Source organism: Heterodontus francisci, chromosome 1, assembly GCF_036365525.1.
Source record: "Heterodontus francisci isolate sHetFra1 chromosome 1, sHetFra1.hap1, whole genome shotgun sequence".
Lineage (NCBI taxonomy): Eukaryota > Metazoa > Chordata > Chondrichthyes > Heterodontiformes > Heterodontidae > Heterodontus > Heterodontus francisci.
Genome location: NC_090371.1, coordinates 46,388,215 through 46,410,749, shown reverse-complemented (window position 1 = coordinate 46,410,749; position 22,535 = coordinate 46,388,215). Strand labels below are relative to the sequence as shown.

At 44.7% G+C, this 22,535-nt stretch overlaps 1 protein-coding gene across 4 annotated transcripts in view; it reads right to left on the bottom strand.

Annotated features, from left to right (window-relative positions):
- katnal2 (katanin p60 subunit A-like 2) overlaps nucleotides 1-12,323 on the bottom strand; it is a 125,789-nt gene extending 113,466 nt beyond the window's left edge. For 3 of the 4 annotated variants that reach the window (XM_068030112.1, XM_068030121.1, XM_068030131.1), the window contains exon 1: nucleotides 12,168-12,323. In XM_068030112.1, coding sequence (XP_067886213.1) covers nucleotides 12,168-12,224 — 57 coding nt within the window. In that variant the 5' untranslated portion in view covers nucleotides 12,225-12,323. Of the gene's footprint in view, nucleotides 1-7,838; nucleotides 7,889-12,167 lie in introns of those variants that run through there. The other variant, XM_068030152.1, reaches the window with a different exon arrangement.
- Between the last annotated feature and the right edge of the window lie 10,212 nt (nucleotides 12,324-22,535).

Here is a 22,535-nt window from a genome sequence, read left to right as displayed (position 1 = left end):
TTTACATGAGCCCAGCAGGAACCCATGTTATGGACACACTGTAGCCCCTGCTTTCTCCATGCAGCCAGAAAATCTGGCAACTGCCTGCCATTGAAGGGGTTGCTGAAATCCTATATTAAGCCACCCTTGGTCAATGGGACTGATCCAATTTTTATTATAAGTAAATATTACCCTTTTTCAGGGTCCAAGTTCACCTTGCCTGAACCCACCAAGTGGGATCCACTTGCACTCATCTGGGGCCAGTTTATCTCATTTCATTCAGCGTACCAGCCTTTGTATGCCAGGGAAGTAGGAACTTCAACCACTGCCCAAAGCAGTGGCAAGAGGAGACTAATGTCTAAAATGGACTACAGCAGCTGCTCCTCAATGCATGAGGAAGGGCAGGAAAGAAGACACCTGCAAAAGAAGCAGCAGAACTCAAAAAGGAGGTGGAGGAGAAGGCCCCCCAAGGGCCCAGCACACCTCAACCCCAAAGCGCCGAGTATAGTGAGACGCCCAGCTCACCCCAGCTCCAGGAAGCCAGGAGTAGTGAAGCACCCAGTGCACCCCAAATCCGGGAAGCAGTATCATCCTCAATGAGGAACAGAGGGGAAATATAGCACCAGCGGAGGACAGTCCAAACCTCCCTGCTTACAGGACCGTGCCCCCGATGTCACCACAGTGGAACAACCCTCCTGTGAGTGACAAGGACTGGTTTCTCAGCTCAACAACAGTTTGTGAATGCTATGGGTATGCAGGAACATACCCAACGGCAGGGACTAGCCCAGATACCTGGAGTGGTAAGCAACATACAGTCTTAATGGGTCTAAAGATTGCCTCCATTAACGTGCAAAGCGCTAAGTCCACTCGCCAAAGTCAAAACCGACCAGCTGTTTCTGCGGGAGTGCAGAATACCACACCTCGGCACCTACAGGCAATGGGAGCGATGGTGGTCCCATGGGCCATCGATTTGGTCAGGGGGAAAACGATTCCCGTTCTTCTGACCTGGGTATTCTGCTGCAGGAAGGCAGCTTCACCATCTCTGAAGTTAAGGAGGTGGTGAGCGGTCGCCTCCTCGTAGCAGACATAATGTACAAAAATGCTCCGCTCCACTTAATCACCGTGTTCATCCCATCTCAAAACAGCAAACAGCTGACCGTCCTCCAGCAGCTCCCACTGCTGCTGGAAAAGTCCAGGCTGGTCATTCTAGGTGGTGAATTCAACTGCATCATCGATGCAACTGGATGATCCAGCAGGAGCAACAGCAAACTGGACACCACGTCCAGATTCCTGATGAAAACAGTAAAAGTATTCAGTAACCCTGCAGACGGAGCACTGCATAGATACACTTGGTCGAGAACAGATGGATCGGTCCATTCCAGGATAGACTTCCTGTTTGTTTCCCGAGCATTCACGGTCATATCCACCAACACCAAGCCAGTGTTCTTCTCTGACCACTGGCTCCTACTGGCTGACTGTCACTTACAGGAAGACCAGAAAGTTGTCAAGGGGACATGGAAGCTGAACATGAAACTACTGACCAAAAAAACGAGGAACTCATAAGGGACTACAAACGTTGGAGAACCATGAATCCTCTCTTTGAGTCTCCGACGCACTAGCAGGAAGCGATCATAGTGTACATCAAGAGGTTCTTCATCCTCAAAGGTGTTCAGAAGGTGAGAGCGAAACAGAGGGAAATGTCTCCACTCCAGAAAAGCATGCAGAATCTTCTCCTGCTGCAGTCGATGTCAAAGAGGATTTCCAAGAGGTGAAGAGTCAGCAGCCTCATTCTTTGCCACGGAGGCCTCAAAGATCATCTTCTGAGTCCGATCCGAGGAGCAGGATGAGACGTGCTCACATTTCTTCTTCCAAAAGGTAGAGAGAGAGCTCTTTGAACAGTAGCCTGAAGGAAGAAGACAGCTCGGTAATATCATTGCTGCCTGACATATTATGACTCAGCAAATCCTTTTATGCTGGGCTCTACAATGTGAAGTCTACAGACAGACCTTCCTGTCCTCTATCACAGAGGTCTTCGATGACAGTACATGGGACAGTCTGGATAAACCGCTAACTCTGGATGAGCTAACAAAGGCAGTCAGGACCTTGGAGACAAGTAAACCTCCTGGAAGCGATGGCTCACCGGCCGAGTTGTATTCAACTCTGTGGGACTGGATCAGCCCAGGCATGCTTCTGGCTGGCAGCATGTCAGAATCCATGAGGAAAGGCATCATCACCCTCATTTACAAATGCAAGGGGAAGAAGGAGGAAATCAGAAATTGGCGGCCATTTTATTGCTTAATGTAGACTACAAAATTCTATCCAAGTTCATTCCCAATCGGGTCAAGACTGCTCTGGAGTTGGTAATTCTCCCCGATCAGACCTGCACTATACCTGGCAGGAAGATCTCTGATAGCCTCGCGCAAGTCAGAGATACAATCGCTTACGTGCAGGATGGGGATGGGGATGGACATCTGCCTCATCAGATTGGACCAAGAAAAGGCCTTTGACAGAATATTGCACACCTATATGATGGAAGTGCTCTCCAAAATCACAACTGGATCCAACTGTCCTACACAAACATCGGTGGTGCAGTTTCAATCAATGGGTTGGGAATCGGAAAGTTTTCCGATCAAATCTGGAGTCGAGCAGAGCTGTCCTCTCTTCCCCTGTCTTGTTCATGTGCTGCATCGAACCTTTTGCCAAGTCCATCATGAAAGATATGGGCAAAAGAGAGGTGACAATCCCAGGCAGTGGGGGCACTCAGGTCAAAGCCTCTCTGTACATGGACAATATCGGCATCTTCTGCTTGGATCCGCTGTTGGTTCACAGTCTGATTATCGTCTGCGACCAGTTCGAGCTTGCCTCAGGAGCCAAAGTGAATTGTGGCAAGAACGAGGCCACGTTCTTTCGGAATCTTTGTCCCCTTCACCGTCAGGTCAGACTAGCTGAAGGTGCTGGGAATATGGTTCGGGCTGGCGGCGGGATAGGGTGGGTGGAGGGGGGGGTGGGGTGCGTGGGCGATGGGGCTGGGGCGCGTGCCAAAAACTGGAAGGAGTGAATAGCCAGGGTAAAACAGAAACTAGGCATGTGGGAGCAACGTTCCTTCTCATTGCGGGTAAGAACCTGGTCACCAGGTGCGAGGCATTCGCAGTGTTGTTCTGCGTGGCACAAGTCCCGTCCATACCCCATTCCTATGCCATGGCGGTCACCCAAGCCATTTTCCGCTTTACCTGGTGATCAAAAATGGACAGTGTCCACAGGGACATGATATTCAAACCTCTAGATAAAGTAGGGGGGGTGGCGCGGGGGGGGAGTACCCATCATTGTCCTCATCCTGATGGCCACCTTTATATGCAGTTGCATCAAGCTGTGCATATACTCCCAGTACGCAAACACCAAGTATCACTATGTGCTGAGGTTCTATCTGTCCCCCGTATTACAAAGGATGGGTCCAGCCACGTTGCTGCGGAACGCTCTATTCAGTTAGACCGTGCCATACCACCTATCCCTCATGGAAAGGTCTGTACAGAAAAATATCTTTGACCACAAGTCCATCAATCAGTGATTCACATGTAACGTCAGGCCCTGGAGGAAAAAGAGATGGTGGATCCTCTCAGATGGTTCCCCAAGCAGACGGTCAAACTCTTTTGGCAGAATGCCTCATCACCAGAACTTTCAAACAAGCACCAAGACACATGCAGCTTGGCTAGTGGTGAGAAGGACCGTCCCCGTCAGATCCCTCCTGCATACCTAGGGCTGGATTTTGCACCGCCATGCTGCCCCCAATATGCCAGTCAGGCTGGACCCCCCCCAACAATCATCTGGAGGGGGTGGGCTCTCCATGCCAGCAATGCCATCATCTGCCTGTGCACAGGCGCTAGCACATTTTTAAAGCCCTGCCGGCTAATATAAATTTTTAAAGTTACACCCCTCCCCACTGTATTGATTAACAGTCTGCCGCCCCTTTTCCACCCCTCAATAACAATAAAATTCATTATTTGCCCTCTCCCCCACAATGCTCTTACCTTCCACACTTAACCTACCCCACCAAACTGAACAAAGTGCACAGGTCACCCCTCCTCACCATGCCCTACACTAATGATGTAAATTTGACCCCATTCCCCCCGGAATAAAAATCTTAAGTTCTGCACTTCCCCACCTCTGCAGCGCCTGCTTTCCCTAGACAGCAAATTGAAGGCACGTGACTGCCGGCCGCCACTCAGAAGTTCATGGCCCAACATAAGATTGGAGTCAAAGTCATTTAAATGTAAACATTCTGCTAATTTCAATACCTTAATCCGGGTCCCATCTCCCAGCAGCAGGGGGGCTGCCACGGAGCCTTTCTGCCGCCCGGAAGATCAGGTATGGCCCTCCTGGCATCAGGCGCCACTGCCAGAATGATCTTACGGCGCCCACCGCCACCTCCCCCCCCCCCCAACCACCCCCCAACCCCCACAACAGAACCCAATGTCGGGAGCTTTGTAAAATCCCGGCCCTAGAGTCTCACCGCCTTCACATTAAAGGCCTGATACCCGACCCGAACCCGACGACATGTGTCAGGTTCGGGCCGGGTCCAGGTCAGACACACACAGTACTACCTTTTGCTCTGCTGGGAGGAAATGGGAAGTTGAGTAAGTAAGCGTCAAAATTTGAAAAGCCTGCCTGAGCTGGGAGTCCGGGATGTCAAGGAGGGAAACGTGCATCCGGACTCCACAGACTCTGAGTCTGCACAGTGAGCAAGTGAGTGTCTCTATGACATCATCGCGCTCATGCTGCAGCTTCCTTCCATTCCATCCATCCAAAAGTGGTAAGTACAGTGAGTGCACTATGGACGTAAAACGAATGCCGTCAACTGCAGAAAGTGAACATTCCGGTGGTCGGGTTGGGCAAAAATGGAAAGACTCGGGCCGGGTTGAGCTCAGGTCCGATGTGGTTCTGTCGGGTACAGGTCGGGTTTTTTTTTTTCCAGACCCAAGCAGGCCTTTACTTCACATGCTGCCCTCAAGACGGCTATGGTGGGGAAGGGACTGTCACTCACTTCCTTCTGGAATGTGCCTTTGCAAAGTAGGTCCGGAAAGAGATGCAGTGGTTTTTTTCCAAAGTTCATTCCGAGCAGCTCCATAACACAGGACTCCGTGCTCTACAGGGACCCACTTTGAAATAGTCATCAACTGCTGCTGGAGGACCGTCAACTCAGTGAAAGACACCCTTTGGTCTGCCTGAAACGTGCTGGTCTTCCAGTGTAAAAAATTGTCCATGACCGAGTGTTCTCGACTGGCACATTCCAAGGTCCATGACTACACGCGAGGGATGCAGCAAAGCTTGGGGTATTTGATGCAAAGGCTCAATGGGGAAAGGCCACTGTTTAAGACGCTCCCACCATAGTATACCAAGGGGCTGGGACCAGTATAAACCCCTCGGGCTGTATGCCTCAGAGAATGTTTAACATGGAATGTAAATGTACACTAAATATAACCCTTAATGGCAAGTGTAGTGAGGCACCTCATGCACTGTGTTGAAAGAAACTTCTGATTTGCACTTAATGCAATGTCAAATTTCAACTGTTATGTAATGTATGTTATAAATTTTATGAATAAAGTATATTTTCAGAAAGAAAAAATTAACCCCACCTACTGATGTCAAAAACCTTGAAAGGAATGGAACCTTATAAGACCAACTAGAAAGTTTGGGAATTGATGGGAGTCTAGTGAGCAGAATTCCCAAGGAAATTCAAGGCCTCTGTTTTTAAGCTTGTAAGCTTGAGCTGAATAAACTGTTCACTGATCAAGGGGTCAAAAACTAGTTGAAATCATTTTTAAAAATGAACAATTCAAATTAAATAGGAAACCATAAAGAGAACATAAAACAATAAGAATAAGGGGTAATTTTTCACCCTTAGCATACCACACATACCTTCCATCCATCACAAGCTCAGAAATGGAGATATTTGCTGATGATTGCACAATGTTCAGCACCATTCGCGACTCCTCAGATATTAAAGCAGCCCATACATGCAGGCAGCAAGACCTGGACAACATTAAGGTTTGAGCAGATGCATGGCACAAATGTTACTTGCCACCTAAGTGCCAGCCAATGATCATCTCAAACAAGAGAGAATCTAACCATCTCCCCTTGATGTTCAATGGCATTACCATTGCTGAACCACCACTATCAACATCCTGGGGTTACCATTGACCAGAAACTGAACTGTACCAGCCACATAAATACTGTGGTTCCAAGAGCAGGTCAGAGGCTAAGAATTCTGCAACAAGTAACCCACCTCCTGACTCCCCAATGCCTGTCCACCATCTACAAGGCACAAGTCAGGAGTGTGATGGAATATTCTCCACTTGCCTGGATGAGTGCAGCTCCAACACCACTCGACACCATCCAGGACAAAGCAGCCCACTTGATTGCATCCACCACTTTCAACATTCACCCCCTTCACCACCAACGCACAATGGCAGCAGTGTGTACCATCTACAAGATGCACTGCAGCAACGCACGAAGGCTTCTTTGACAGCACCTTCCAAACCCGCCTCCTCTACCACCTAGAAGAACAAGGGCAGCAGATACATGAGAACACCAACACCTGCAAGTTCCCCACCAAGCCACACACCATCCTGACTTGGAACTATATCACCATTCCTTCACTGTCACTGGGTCAAAATCCTGGAACTCCCTTCCTAACAGCACTGTGGCTGTACCTATTCCCCAAGGACTGCAGCGGTTCAAGAAGGCAGCTCACCACAACCTTCTCAAGGGTAATTAGGGATGGGCAATAAATGCTGGCCTAGCCAACGACACCCACATCCCATTAACGAATAAAAAAAATATGTAAAATTCCATGCAAGGAGCACACATATCAAAGACAATTTATCTGGTGATTGTGGAATCTAGCTGTGTAGACTTTTGTAGGAAGAAGAATAAGAGGCCATACACTCCACGAAAAATAAGATTATACGCAAGGTACAGCAGCAAAGGATCTAGGCATGGTAAATATACATAAATCACTGAAAGTAGCCACGCAGTTAGTAAGGCCATAAAAAGCAAACAAAGCACTGAGGTTAATTTCTAGAGGAATAGAAACAAAAAGCAGAGAAGTTATATTAAACTTAATTAGAAACTTGGTTAAACCACAGTAAAGAATACTGTGTAAAGTTCTGGCCTCTCTATTGCAAGATGTATATAGAAGCACTGGATGGGGTTAAAGAAAGATTGGCAAGGACAAGAATCGAGAGGTTATATCTATTGGGAAAGATTGAACAGGCTGGGGCTTTTTTCTCTAGAAAAGAGAAGGCTTAGGGGGGTGACCTGATTGAGGTCTGATAAGATTATGACAAGAATTTGACCACATATCCCTGCCCTCACCAAGACGGCATACTTCCACCTCCGTAACATCACCCAACTCCATTTCTGCCTCAGCAATCCTCGCCCATGTCTTTATTACCTCTAGACTGGACTATTCCAATGCTCTCCTGGCCATCCTTCCATCTTCCATGCTTCATAAAGTTGAACTTGTCAAAACTTTGCTACACATATCCTTACTCGCACCAACGTCCATTCACCCATTACGCCTGTGCTTGCTGACCCACATTGGCTTCCAGTCTGGCAATTTTAAAATTCTCACCCTCATTTTCAAATCCCTTCATAGCTTTGCCCCTCACTATCCCTAATCTCCTTCAGCCCTATAACCTTCAGATTTCTGCACTCCTCCAATCCTAGTCTCTTGTGCATCCCCTATTTTAATTGTTTCCCACTGGCAGTCCTGCTTTCAGCTGCCCGGGCCCCAAGCTCTGGAATTCTCTCTCTAAAACTCTCCATCTCCCTCTCCTTTTAAGACATTCCTTGAAGCTCACCTCATGAGCAAGATTTTGGTCATCTGTCCTAATGTGGCTCTCATGTAATCTCCTCATGTGGCTCAGTGTCAAATGTCATTTGATAACATTCCTGTGGAGCACCTTGGGATGTTTTACTACATTAAAAGCACTATATAAATGCCATTTGTTGTTGGCCTCTGCTTATTAAAAAACAATGCCCCCAAATTACTATAATTTACAGATTTCCTTGACATACATTTCAGGCAGCCACAATGCTGGTTTTAACAGTTCCTATTAATACTTACAACACCAACAACTTTTGTATCAACAGTCTCACATGAAAAAAAAGACCATTGAACAAGAAAGAGGGAAATATAGTGGGGAAATCAAAGGCACGTTTATTTGAAAGGCATATTTTCTGGGAGGATTTTGAAAGCAAAGCAAAGCAAAGAGCATGATGTTTAAATGATAAGCCCTTCAGAGATCATGCAGTTACAGACAATACATAGGCACTTCAGTGCACTGAAGAGAAGATCAAGGAATCTGAAGTCGATTCATTGGAGCAAAGGGAACCAGTGGAATGCGTCAAAAATAGGAGTGATGGGCATGCGGGACTTGTGTAGGTTAAGGAATTCTGAATTAGATAAAGTTTGTGGAGGGTGAGGTGAACAGCAGAAAATTCAATCGTCACAGTAACAAAGTAATGGAGGAAAGAGATATAAACAGGCAGAGTTTGAGAGGTGGAAAAATTAGTTTGACAACAGATCAGCAGTGGAGATAAGAAGATTTTAGCTCGGGTCCAATAGGACGTGGGTGTTGTGCACGTTTGGATTTAACCAGAGAGGTCTGGGGTCGGAACAAGAAACGTGCAAGTGTTGGTGAGAGCTGCACAGGATTATTTTTGCCGACATTTGGCAGGAAGAGACAAAAACCTTTGACACAAAAGCAAAGTAGGCACATGCTGGAAATCTGAAACAAAAACAGAAAATGCTGGAAATACTCAGCAAGTCAGGCAGCATCTGTGGAGAAAGAAACAGAGTTAACGTTTCAGGTCTATGACCTTTCATCGGAACTGGGAAAAGTTAGAAGTGTAATAGGTTTTGAGCAAGTGAAAAGGTCAGAGACCTGAAACGATAACTCCTGACTCGTCCATCATGCATGTTGGGCGGACGTTCAACTGGCAAGTGTAGTAACCTGGGAGTTCATGGTGCAGGCGGTCAGGGAAGGTTGCGTGCCACATGCAAACTGACACCAACGCTCGCCTACGATTTTCCCGAAGGGCAGCGTGTAAATGGTGAATAGCTCAGACAGAACGCGTGGACATGTCCTTGTCCATCATTCTGATCTTACCCGCTCTTGATCTCTTCATTGAAAACTGTCGGCGAGACATTGGTCGTCTCAATTTCTCTGCCCCCCTCACTCACTCTAACCTGTCCCCCTCTGAACTTGAGGCACTCCGTTCTCTCAGGTCTAACCCCGACATGGTCATCAAACCTGCAGACAAGGGTGGTGCTGTTGTTGTATGGCGTACCGACCTCTACCTTGCAGAAGCTCAACGTCAACTCACGGACACTTCTTCCTACCTCCCTCTGGACCATGACCCCACCACCGAACATCAAGCCACCGTCCAAAGGACTGTCACTGACCTCATCTCCTCTGGAGATCTTCCCTCTACGGCTTCCAACCTCATGGTCCCACAACCCCGGACAGCCCGCTTCTACCTCCTTCCCAAAATCCACAAACGGGACTGTCCCGGCAGACCCATTGTGTCAGCCTGCTCCTGCCCCACTGAACTTATTTCTTCCTATCTAGACTCTATCTTTTCTCCGCTGGTCCAGTCTCTTCCCACCTACATCCGTGACTCTTCTGACGCCCTACATCATTTTGACAATTTCCAGTTTCCTGGTCCCAACCGCCTCCTCTTCACTATGGACGTCCAATCGCTCTACACCTCCATCCCCCACCAGGATGGTTTGAGGGCTCTCCGCTTCTTCCTGGAACAGAGGCCCAACCAGTCCCCATCCACCACCACCCTCCTCCGCCTGGCTGAACTTGTTCTCACATTGAACAACTTCTCCTTCAACTCCATGCACTTCCTTCAAGTAAAAGGTGTCGCTATGGGTACCCGCATGGGTCCTAGTTATGCCTGTCTTTTAGTGGGATATGTCGAGCATTCTTTGTTCCAGTCCTACTCAGGCCCCCTCCCCCAACTCTTTTTCCGGTACATTGATGACTGTATCGGTGCCGTTTCCTGCTCCCGCCCCGAACTAGAAAACTTTATCAACTTTGCTTCCAATTTCCACCCTTCTCTCACCTTTACATGGTCCATCTCTGACACTTCCCTTCCCTTCCTCGACTTCTCTGTCTCCATCTCTGGGGATAGGTTGTCTACCAATATCCATTATAAGCCCACTGACTCCCACAGCTACCTCGACTACACTTCTCACACCCTACCTCCTGTAAGGACTCCATTCCATTCTCCCAGTTTCTCCCTCTCCGACGCATCTGCTCTGATGATGCTACCTTCCATGATGGTGCTTATGATATGACCTCCTTTTTCCTCAACCGAGGATTTCCCCCCACTGTGATTGACAGGGCCCTCAACCGTGTCCGACCAATTCCCCACACCTCTACCCTCACCCCTTCCCCTCCCTCCCAGAACCGTGACAGGGTTCCCCTTGTCCTCACTTTTCATCCCACCAGCCTCCATATCCAAAGGATCATCCTCCGCCATTTTCGCCACCTCCAGCATGATGCCACTACCAGTCGCATCTTCCCCTCCCTTCCCCTGTCAGCATTCCGAAGGGATCGTTCCCTCCGCGACACCCTGGTCCACTCCTCCATTACCCCCACCACCTCGTCCCCGTCCCAGGGCACCTTCCCCTGCAATCGCAGGAGGTGTAATACCTGCCCATTTACCTCCTCTCTCCTCACTATCCCAGGCCCCAAACACTCCTTTCAGGTGAAGCAGCGATTTACTTGTACTTCTTTCAATGTAGTATACTGTATTCGCTGCTCACAGTGTGGTCTCCTCCACATTGGGGAGACCAAGCGCAGACTGGGTGACCGCTTTGCGGAACATCTCCGCTCAGTCCGTAAGCAGAACCCTGAGCTTCCGGTTGCTTGCCATTTCAACACTCCCCCCTGCTCTCATGCTCACATCTCTGTCCTGGGATTGCTGCAGTGTTCCAGTGAACATCAACGCAAGCTCGAGGAACAGCATCTCATCTACCGATTAGGCACACTACAGCCTGCCGGACTGAACATTGAGTTCAATAATTTCAGAGCATGACAGCCCCCCATTTTACTTTCATTTTTAGTTATTTTTTCTTCCTTTATTTTTTACATTCCTTTTTACATTTTTTACAATCTATTTTTGCATTTATTTCATTTCATCTTAGTTTGTTTACCCACTGTTTTTTTCAGGTTGTTTTTCTTCAGGTTTGCACTTGCTGCTGTTCAATATTCAGTGTATTCACACCTAATCTGTACTAATGCTTTGTCTTTCAACACACCATTAACATATTGTTTGCCTTTTCTCCGTGACCTTTTGGTCAGCTATGTGGCCTGGTCCAATCTGCACCTTCTCCTTTGTTATCTCTTGCCCCACCCCCACCTCACTTGTTTATAATCTGTGACTTTTCTAATATTTGTCAGTTCTGAAGAAGGGTCACTGACCCGAAACGTTAACTCTGCTTCTCTTTCCACAGATGCTGCCAGACCTGCTGAGTGATTCCAGCATTTCTTGTTTTTGATTCTGATCTTACTTCCAGGTTTCCTTCTCCCTCCAGGTAACAGCGAGGAGGTCCTCCCGTGCACCTGGGGGCGCTCCCGAGTCAGCGCCTCAGCCATCTCCATGGAAACGGCCCATTCTACCGGCCTAACGCACAGCACAAACTTCAACAAAAATAATCAAATAAAAAGGAAACCTCCCTCTTCAACTGTATAAATATGTATATTTAAAAGAGTTAAATTTTAATTCAGTAATAAATGAAACTTTAAATTCAGCTTATCTTTTTGTCCGGCTTCTGTCACGACGTTTTAAAACAAGTAACTCAGAGAGACAAATAAATCCCAAACTGCATGGATTAATATTAATAATTTCACAGTTACATTAAAATAGAAGCACATTGCTGATAAATATTGATCTAATCTAATATTAAAGTGATTGAACCATTTCATCACCAATGCTCAAAATATATCACAAAAAGTAATTGCACTTATAATATTTGTATGACAAACTTAACAGTAAATTAGATTACAAAGAGACAGATAATAATTGGGGCAAATGTAAACTTGAACATTTATAAAACTCCTTGAAACTTGTTTTGATTCTCATTTCATTGGGCCCGCATTATCGTAACTTACCGCCTCTCTCGCTTGATGCGCAGTTTTTAATGTTTGATATGAGAGTTCCAAAGACATTGTTTGTTTTTAATACTTATTTCCCCCTCCTTCGTTTTGTATTGTAATGTTTTCGTATTAAATATTTGACAGGGAGGCAAATTGAGCCGGAGATCTAATTTATCCCTTGGCGAGTGATTGACGTGATAATAAACCAATCAGACCCTTGGTAATTCGCATTGCACCGCCTTGGAGGGATGATTCATCCAATCAGCGGCGATCATCGAGGGAGGCGGGACTCTGGTGATTGACGGTTTGGAGGATGTTGATGAGATCGTTTGAAACCGTGAGGAAGGAGAGGCGGGGAGGAGGGGCTGGGGGGCAACAGTCTTTAAATCATTATGTTAAATGCCTGAGACACATAGAACTTACAGTGAAGAAACAGGCGATTCAACCCAACTGGTCTATGTCTGCATTTATGTTTTACACCAGCCTCCTCCAACCCGACTTTATCTCACCCTGTCATCATATCCTTTTCTCTTCTATAATTATCAAACTTCTCCTTAAATGCATCTATGCTGTTCGACTGAACTATTCCATATGGTAGCAAGTTCCACATTCTAGCCACTCACTAGATAATGAAGTTTCTCCTAAATTCCTTTTTGGATTTATTAGTGACCATCTTATATTTATGACCCATTTTACAGGTCCCATTACCATCTCCTTTTGCCTTGCACCATCGACCCTTTCGTCACTTCACCTCTCCTGCCCTCAACTCTATCACAGATCTTTATTCTTTTTTGTAAGTCTGACCAGCTCTTGGTTAGGATGGGGGTTGGTGACTGACGTTATTCAAACAGCAAGAGCACGTTTAAAGGAGATGAACGTGGCAGCCCCGCTATCCAAGACTCACCCTCTCCCCCAGCAAAGCCACGCTGATCGCAACTTCACAAGATTTAACACAGGATTGAAAGTTTTTTTATGCCATTTACTTGATCTGGTCGGGGGAGGCATCTGTTATATATTGTTATATTAGTCGTAAAGAGCTAAGAACTAATTAGGAACTAATTGTCATCTGTAAGTGTTCCAGGGTGACACATTTCACAGCTGCACTGGAGAGTCATGTGACACCTAACGACTCCAGTCAAAAGCAATTCTTATCAGGCAGCACGGCAAGCTATATTAAAGACAAAGAGCTCCAGCCATTCCAAATCTAGTGTTGATTATTTCTAACTTATGGGAACCAGGAGACGTAATATGGTGGCAGCAAGCGTTTGTGATGTTATGCAAGTGCTTCTATTTTTAAAATTATTTTTTAAGGAGTCGTATTTTGGAATTATGGACATTGATTCATTTGGAAAACTGAAAAGATTCCATGGATGTGTTTTTTTTACAAGGGTCATGGGGAGGTTTTGTTTGAAAACAAACCTTTACTGGATGTCACATGCCTTAAGCTAAATAAACAACAGAAGCCTTGGTGCTCAGGAGAGTTGTTTACAGAGAAGTGACATGTCAAGATTTATGGTGCTCAAGAAAGGGTTTCATTTTTGAATACTGTTTTGAGTCAGTTGGGTTTGTAGCCTGCTGAAGGAAACATCCAGCTCATCTTTCCTGCCTCTCTCTGAGAGACCCTGAAAAATCCAGTGTGTGAGAGCTAAAACCCCTGAAGCCACATTTCTCCTGAGAAGCTCCTGGAAAGCCTGCCAGATTAATTCTCGATGCCGCCTGAAAAGAACTGCTCCAGAAAAGATCCCAGTGACCCGTCTACGTGTACCTGGACGCCAGACCAAAGGACAACAGAGATCCTTCCATATCATCTTCTTTTTCTTCAAGAATTAAGCATTTGCCCAAAGTATTCCTTTTTGTCTTTTTTGTAGAGATCTCTGCAGAGAAAATTTCTATTTTTTTATCTAACCGGTGAGTGTGTGTGCATGTGTGTGTTGGGTATCTAGAAGGGAATATCTATCTACATGCATGTTTCAAACTGTGTGTTAATGCTTTTAATCTTTACTGGATAAGTTTTGTTTTATAATAAATTAATATTTTGGTTGTTTATTAAGAAACCTGGTCGGTGTATTTTTTCCTGAAATAAAAAGTAGAATCTATGATTGACCATATCGGTAACTGGGTAAAAATTTAAATATATGTTGTGACCTGTGGAGAAGTGGAACTAAAGAAAGAAGTGCACTTCTCCCACCTCAGTCGTAACAGTGAGTAAACCTAAAACATTTTAAATGAATTTAGTGCTGACGTAGATTGAAAAAATAACTGAAATTAGTGCCAGAGAGAGAGAGAGAGAGAGAGAAACTGAGTGAATTGTATGAAAACAAAATGACCATCAGCACGGCGATGAATGCACAGCTACAGCTCATAATGAATTGGGAAGCTGATGATGTCGTAGAGGCATTTGAGAAGTTTAAACAAAAGTGCAGATTGATATGCAGTAGCTTTCTAAAAGGCACTAGTGAAGAGGAGAGGGGCAGCTATATCCTTCTGTGGGAAGGAGCTAAAGGATTAAGTTTGTTTAATTGCTGGGAGCTGAGTGAAGAGGATAGCAGAAACCCAGACAAAATTTTTGAAAGATTCAGTACCCATCTCCAGCCAAAATCAAATCATTGCATCTACCAAGGCATAGTGGTAATGTCACTGGATTAGTAATCCAGAGGCCCAGGCTAATGCTCTGGCGACATGGGTTTGAATCCCACCATGGCAGATGGTGAAATTTGAATTCAATTAATAAATCTTGAATTAAGAAGCTAATCTAATGGTGACCATGAAACCATTGTCGATTGTTGTAAAAAACCCATCTGGTTCACTAATGTCCTTTGGGGAAGGACATCTTCCATTCTTACCTGGTCTGGCCTACATGTGAATCCAGACCCACAGTAATGTGGTTGACTCTTAACTGCCCTATGAAATGGCCTAGCATGCCACTCAGTTTCTGAAGGGCAAATAGGGATGGGCAATAGATGCTGACCTAGTCAGTGATACCCACATCCCATGAACGAATAAAAAATAAATCAAGGCCTCAGACAGGAATCAGGTGAGCCTATTGACAATTTTGTAACAAGATTGAAAAATGCAACCAGATAATGTAAATTTCTGATGAAAGGCTGATAGATCAGCTACTTTGGGGTTCTTCATACCCTGAAGTACATAAAGCACTAATTGAAAAGGACAAATTCACAATATCGCAGGCTGTAGACACTGCCAGAGCACATGAAGCCACAAGCAGTCAAATGAAGCCACTGACTACCCAAACGACTAGCCTTCGGTTAAACCAAGAGAAAGACAGCAGGGTTTATGCAGTGAAACAGCAACAAAAGAATGCACACCAGACAGAGAGAAAGATGTGCAGGAACTGTGGATGACTACATGAATTTACAGACAGAAGGAAATGTCCCACATATGGATCAATCTGCAGAGCTTGCGAAAAGGCAAATCACTGGGAAAGGATGTGCAGAACAAAGGAAGAAAGTGGTAGATGAGTCACCAAAGACAGAGCAACATGGTGAATGCGTAGGAAAAGAAACCAAAACATCCATACCATGGAAGATGATGATGAGTTTGAGAACACAGTAAATATAGGAACCATACAACTGCATAAAATGTCCAGATGCGACTGTTCCCAGAGAAAAAAAAAATTCACACAACCATTCTGATCAGGAAGAGGGTGAGAAATAAACCCACAACAATAAATTTGAAGGTGAAGATTGATACTGGAGCACAGAGTAATGTCATCCCGCTCAGACTATACCAGAAGATCTTTCCTGAAAATTTGGAAGAAAATGGTTATTCAAGGAAAGGTGCTCCGAAACCGGACAACATTATGCTAATAGCATATGGGCGAGCTGAGATTCAACAACTAGGAATAACTCAAATCAGAGGGACGCACAAAGGAAAAGACATATGTTCTATGTCACTGAAACAGATAGTCCTGCTAAGCTGGCGTTGAGCAGTTGTGAAGAGAGGCAGATTATCTCAGTAAGCCATGAGATGAAGGAGGCGACACTGAAGGTTGAAGATAGTACACTCATTGCAAAGCACCCTCCGATCAGAAGTAAAGAAGATCTGGTGCAAATGTACCCAAGAGTGTTTTGATCAGACGGTTGGATTCTTTGAAGATTTTGAGTATCACATCACTATTGACCCATGATGAAACCAGTGATTTATCCCCCACATAAAGTACTAATAGAACTAAAAGGAAAGCTTGAAAGAGAGATCCAAGAGGTAGAAGAAAAGAAGGTGATCACCAGAATTTACAGATTGGGTAAATTCCATCATGGTGAGAGAGCAGCCAAATGGATGGCTAAGAATTTGCCTGGATCCTAAAGATTTTAATTAAGCAATAAAGAAGAATCACTATCCTATTTCAACACTGGAAGAGATCACACCAGCACTAGCGGGTGCAAACGTTTTCAGCAAGCTTGATGCCAGAAATGGCTACTGAAACGTGAAATTGACACAGAATCCTCGTTGTTGACAACATTCAACACCATCTTTGGATGGTACAAATTCCTGCGTCTACCTTTTGGCCTTAAAGTGAGCCAAGATATGTTCCAGCAGAAAGTAGACAAGATATACCAAGGATGTAAAGGAGCAGTCGGCATAGCTGATGATACCCAGATATACAGTGTAGACGGAAAAGATCATGATTATCATCTACATGAATCCATGGAGAGAACCAGGAAAGTTGGGATCAAGCTAAATGCAAAGAAATGCATTGTGAAAGTGACTGAATGCCTGTTCTTCAGAATGGTGTACACACCTGAGAGAGTCAAGCTGAGTCCTGAAAGAATCTCAGCTATCCCTGGGATGGAAGACCCAAGAGAAAAGAGAGAGTTGAGAAGTTTCCTTGGCTTGAGCCAATACATGAGCTCCTTCATACCACGGAACACATAGCAAACCTGTGGGAGCTGATGAAAGAAGATGTAGAATACCAGTGGTCAGAGTCACACGACAGGAGTTTCAACAAACTCAAAAAGGTAGTATGCAAGGAGACAAGTCTGTCTTACTACAACAAAAAGAAACCTGTCACTCTGCATGTAGATGCTTCTGCAAAAGGTCTTGGAGCAGCCTGGTATAAGAGGGAAAGTCAATAGCATTCGCTTCCAAAGCTCTAACCTCAGCTGAGACCTCAGATGCCAACATAGAAAGAGAGCTTTTGGCAGTCGTGTATGGATGTGAGAAGTTCCATACAAATCTCTTTGGGAAAAAGTTCACAATAGAGAGTGATCATCGTCCACTGGAGCAGATATACAAGAAAAATCTATGTTAAACACCAGGAAGACTGTAGAGGTTACATTTGAGACTTCAGAGTTACGATTTCACTCTGAACTACAAGCCAGGAAGAGAAATGGTGCTGGCAGATACCTTATCTCAGTTGTCGCCACAGGAGAAACACAAGATAGAAGATTTAGCTATAAAGATTCATCACCTAGTGAACATAACACCACCAAAACAGAGTCATATTAGAGATGAGACCAGCAAAGACGAGGAGTTAAAATGCTCTCTCAGCAAGTGATCAGGGGATGGCCTGATAAGATACAGCAAATTCAGCCAGCAATACAGCAGTACTTGTCTATCAGAGATGACATCTCACTTGAAGAGGGTGTTCTGCTGGCCAGATCCAAAATAATCATACCCAAAACATTGCAGGAAAAACTTCTCCAGAAGATACATAGAGGTCATATGGGAATGGAGATGTGTAAGCTCAGAGCCAGATCAGCTGTTTACTGCATCGGCATATACAAAGACATCGAAAATATGGTGTTTACATTCAATGTATACCAGCTGTACAGAAACACACAGCAGAAAGAGAAGATGTTAGCTACTGAAATACCACTCAGCCCATGGCATACTGTAGGAACCAATTTATTCATACATAATTCTCACAGCTCCAGGGACCCGGGTTCAATTCTGGGTACTGCCTGTGCGGAGTTTGCAAGTTCTCCCTATGACCGCGTGGGTTTTCGTCGGGTGCTCCGGTTTCCTCCCACAGCCAAAGACTTGCAGGTTGATAGGTAAATTGGCCATTATAAATTGCCCCTAATGTAGGTAGGTGGTAGGGAATATGGGATTACTGTAGGGTTAGTATAAATGGGTGGTTCTTGGTCGGCACAGACTCAGTGGGCCGAAGGGCCTGTTTCAGTGCTGTATCTCGAAATAAATAAATAAATAATCAAAAATAGTGTCGCAGATTACTACTCAACGTTCCCTTTTATCCAGAAGGTGAAAGACTTGAGAATCACAATGATTCTCTCAGCAGTATGAGTTCTTTTCACTGAGATTCGGGATTTCTGAAAGATTACTATGTGACAATGGCACCCAATTCACCTCCAGAGAATTTAAAGAATTTGCTGAACAGTATGTGTTCAACATAATCACCTAATCACCACACAACCCATGGGGACACAGGTTTATAGAAAGACACATCCAGATGGTCAAAAGAACCCTTGCCGAGAGATGAAGGAAGACCCAAATCTTGCCTTCTTGTCACTTTAATCTACACCTCTCAATGCTGACATGAAATCACTCGCAGAGCTGTTGAATGGAAGAAAGTATAAGACAACTCTGACAAGCAAGACACATCCTCCAAGTGACCAGGAGGAAGTGAGACAACAACTCACTGAAGCACAAGTAAGAGGAGATGAACACTTCAATAGGCATGCTAAATCCCTACCCGAGCTGTTGAAAGGACAAACTGTGCCTGTACAGGATCCAATCATGAAAACTTTGAGCCCAGCAAAAGTTGCTGGTGAAGCTGAGACTCCAAGGTCATACATCATTGAGACTGAAATCGGTAAGCAAATTAGAAGGAACAGAGTCCATATTCGACCTACATCTGAGCTGGAGAAACGAAAAAGACCATCAACAACGCTGGAAACATCTCTATCCAGTGAGACAACATTAACAACACTAGCAAGTGACACAACATTAGCAACAGCAAGCACAACCCTGCAACACCAGGAGCAACATGCACAATATCGCCTCTGCAGTGTGCCAACTCACCATTGAGAGCAACGAATGCCAAGTCTACAAGTTGGAGGCACAACATCTTATCACCTTAGCGATACTGTGAATAATACTTCTAGAAAAGAAAACAAGCTATAAAAGACACTAAAAGGGGTTCCATTCATTTCTAAAAGTCGATTGTTAATCTTCTTTCGTTCAGAAAAAAGCTTTTGATTGGAACGGTTCTATCAATATGGAGGCATTGTGTTTTTTTTTAAAGAAAGAGGGATGTTATGTATTGTTATATTAGCTGTAAAGAGCTAGGAAGAAATTGTCATGTGTAGGTGTGTTCTAGGGTGACACATTTCACGGCTGCACAGGAGAGTTATGTGACGCAAAACATGACACCAGTCTAAAGTAGTTCTTACCAGGCAGCATGGTGAGCTGTATTAAACACACAGAGCTCCAGCCTTTCCAAGTCTAAAGTGTGATTATTTCTAACATATGGGAACCAGAAGATGAAACAGCATCATTGATTAATCCCACAACACAGAAGGAGGTCAAAAGTAAAATACTACGGATGCTGGAAATCTGAAATACAAACAGAAAATGCTAGAAATACTCAGCCGGTCTGGGAGCATCTATGGAGAGAGAAACAGAGTTAATGTTTCAGGTCTGTGACCTTTCATCAGAAGGAGGTAATTTGGTCCATTTGCGCCTGTGCCAGCTCTTTGGTAGAGCTATCCAACGAGTCCCACTACTCTCTGCTCTTTCCCCATAGCCCTATACATTTTGCCTTTCAAGAATTTACCCAATTCTCTTTAGAAGGAGGCGCTGTCCTTTGGATAAGATGTTAAACTGAAGCTCCGTCTGCTCTCTCAGGTGGATGTGGCAGCACTATTTCGAAGAAGTGCAGGGGAATTATCGCCGGTGTCCTGGCCAATATTTATCCCTCAATCAACGTCATAAAAGTAGATTATCTGGTCATTATCACATTGCTGTTTGTGGGAGCTTGCTGTGTGCAAATTGGCTGCCACATTTCCTACATTACAACAGTGACTACACTTCAAAAGTACTTCATTGGCTGTAAAGAACTTTGGGATGTCTGGTGGTTGTGAAAAGTGCTATATAAATGCAAGTCTTTCTTTTTTCTGTCTTTCTTTCCACCCTTCCTCTGCCTCTGTACTTGCTAATAACTTTGATGAGGGTGTAAAACGGGTGGTGGCTGATTGTCTGCCTGTTAAATACCCCACCCAATTTCCATTGAAGTAAGTTGGCCTCAGACAGTGGCCAGGGTGGTGAGGGTATGGATCTTGTGGTGGCAGCCAAAGTGATGGCTTCAGTCTTCCTAATGTATAGTTGGAGGAAAGTATGACTGATCCATGAATGGATGTCAGCACAGAGGGAGTGGAGAGTTCAAGAGAGATGGTTGAGGGTAGATTTGAGTGTCATCAGCATAAATGTATATTTTTATTTATTTAGAGATACAGCACTGAAACAGGCCCTTCGGCCCACCGAGTCTGTGCCGACCAACAGCCACCCATTTATACTAACCCTACAGTAATCCCATATTCCCTACCACCTACCTACACTAGGGGCAATTTACAATGGCCAATTTACCTATCACCTGCAAGTCTTTGGCTGTGGGAGGAAACCGGAGCAGCCGGCGAAAACCCACGCAGTCACAGTCTTTTAGATGAATTTCCCACCCCAGATCATCAAGCTGCCTATAAGGAACATGTTTTCCGCTAGCAACTTGACAAATAAATGTAAATGAGGCTCAACTACAGAAAGAGCTCTGGCCCATGCTGACAACCTCCGGAACCCATCACCCATGCAGTTTTTGCTGGAATTTAAAATTGTCCCTCCATTATGAGTAAGGCCACAGGAAACCAATAATATAAAGTAATAAATAATAATATGAAAACCAAAAGGGGAGACAATTCACTGTTTTTGCATGCATGACAACAAGGATATGATGCAGTTAATGCATGAGTAACACTGCACTGAAGGATGGGTAACTTTAATGGCTGCAAATTCAGTGCCTGATAATCTGGAGTTCATTACTTGGAAATAACAGTCTATAATATTTAGAAATATTTTATAGTTTTAAATGTATAATCACCCTTTCAAAAGGGAATTCAATATATACTTGAAAATGAAAAATTTGCAGGGCTATGGGGAAAGAGCATGGCAGTGGAACTAATTAGATAGCTCTTTCAAAGAGCTGGCAAAGGCACAATGGGCTGCATGGCCTCCTTCTGTTCTGTAAGATTTTATGATTTGGAAACACCAGAGTCAATTACAAGTTTTGATTCTTTCTAATGATAATCTCTCATTTGTTACATAGCTTCATAAAACACAAATAAAACCTGATCATTTCAGTTGGTCTGTCATCTATTATCTTGCTTTTCTCAAAAAAAAGCTTACTGTTACCAATGGTCTGACCTTGGGAATTTGGCAAAGCCGGGAGTTTGCAACTTAAGGACTGAGTCTTAATATTTGTACCCTTTAAAATTTCAAACTGTTATAAAGAATTGTGTCATTCTTTTGCTTTTTTCTGCATAATTCTGTTCATTTTATGTCACACCATCTGTGCAGTCTAATTTATTTCCACCAAGGTTCAATTTTTTTGCTTATTAAGACTCTATATGCACTGGAATTTTCACTTTTTTCTCTCTAATTTTCTCCTGTGTCTGAAGGTGCTGGCTCATGCTGGGGTATGATGACATTGGCACTGATCTCACTGTCATAAGTAAACCTAGATTGTGTTGACATGTCAATTGTCCATGGGAACATTAAAGATGTGCCCGTTTCTGTCCAAACCTGCATTTACACTTTTCAGTAGGAGTCACTGGATAGTGATGAGGGAAAAGAACCCTCTCTGACTTCAGTATATTGAGGCTAATGGGAATGTGTCTACTACCACTAACTCAGCAAAGATTGAGGATCTAACTAGGGTGTCCCAGAATTTCCTAAACACTCCTGCTTGTCTGGGAGAACTTCACCCTTTAAATTTCTGGTATGAGAGAATTCCCTCCCCATATCAACCACCCCCTGACCACCCCCAAACCAACTGTATGATGTCAGGGGTTGAACCACAGAGAAGCCTCCAACTCGGTAATGTCACCAACCACCCCCACCCCGCCCAACCCAACCTCCCGCTGCTGCAGTAGAGAAACAGGCTGGGTCTGTGGAGGAAGAGAGAGATGGATTGGAGACAGGTATAAGGTTGAATTGGAAGATGGCAAACAGGGACTAGGGGACTGGGAATTAAGGCTTTGTGAGGGGTGGGGGGGTGGGTGGTGGAAGAGTGGGTGAACAGAGATGTGCGGCTTGGGAGGGGAGAAGGAGATGGGGGAATGGTTCAGGGAATGAGACTCAAGCAAAGGGGGAGTCTAGGGAATGGGATTCAATGTATTTGGATCTCGGATGGAG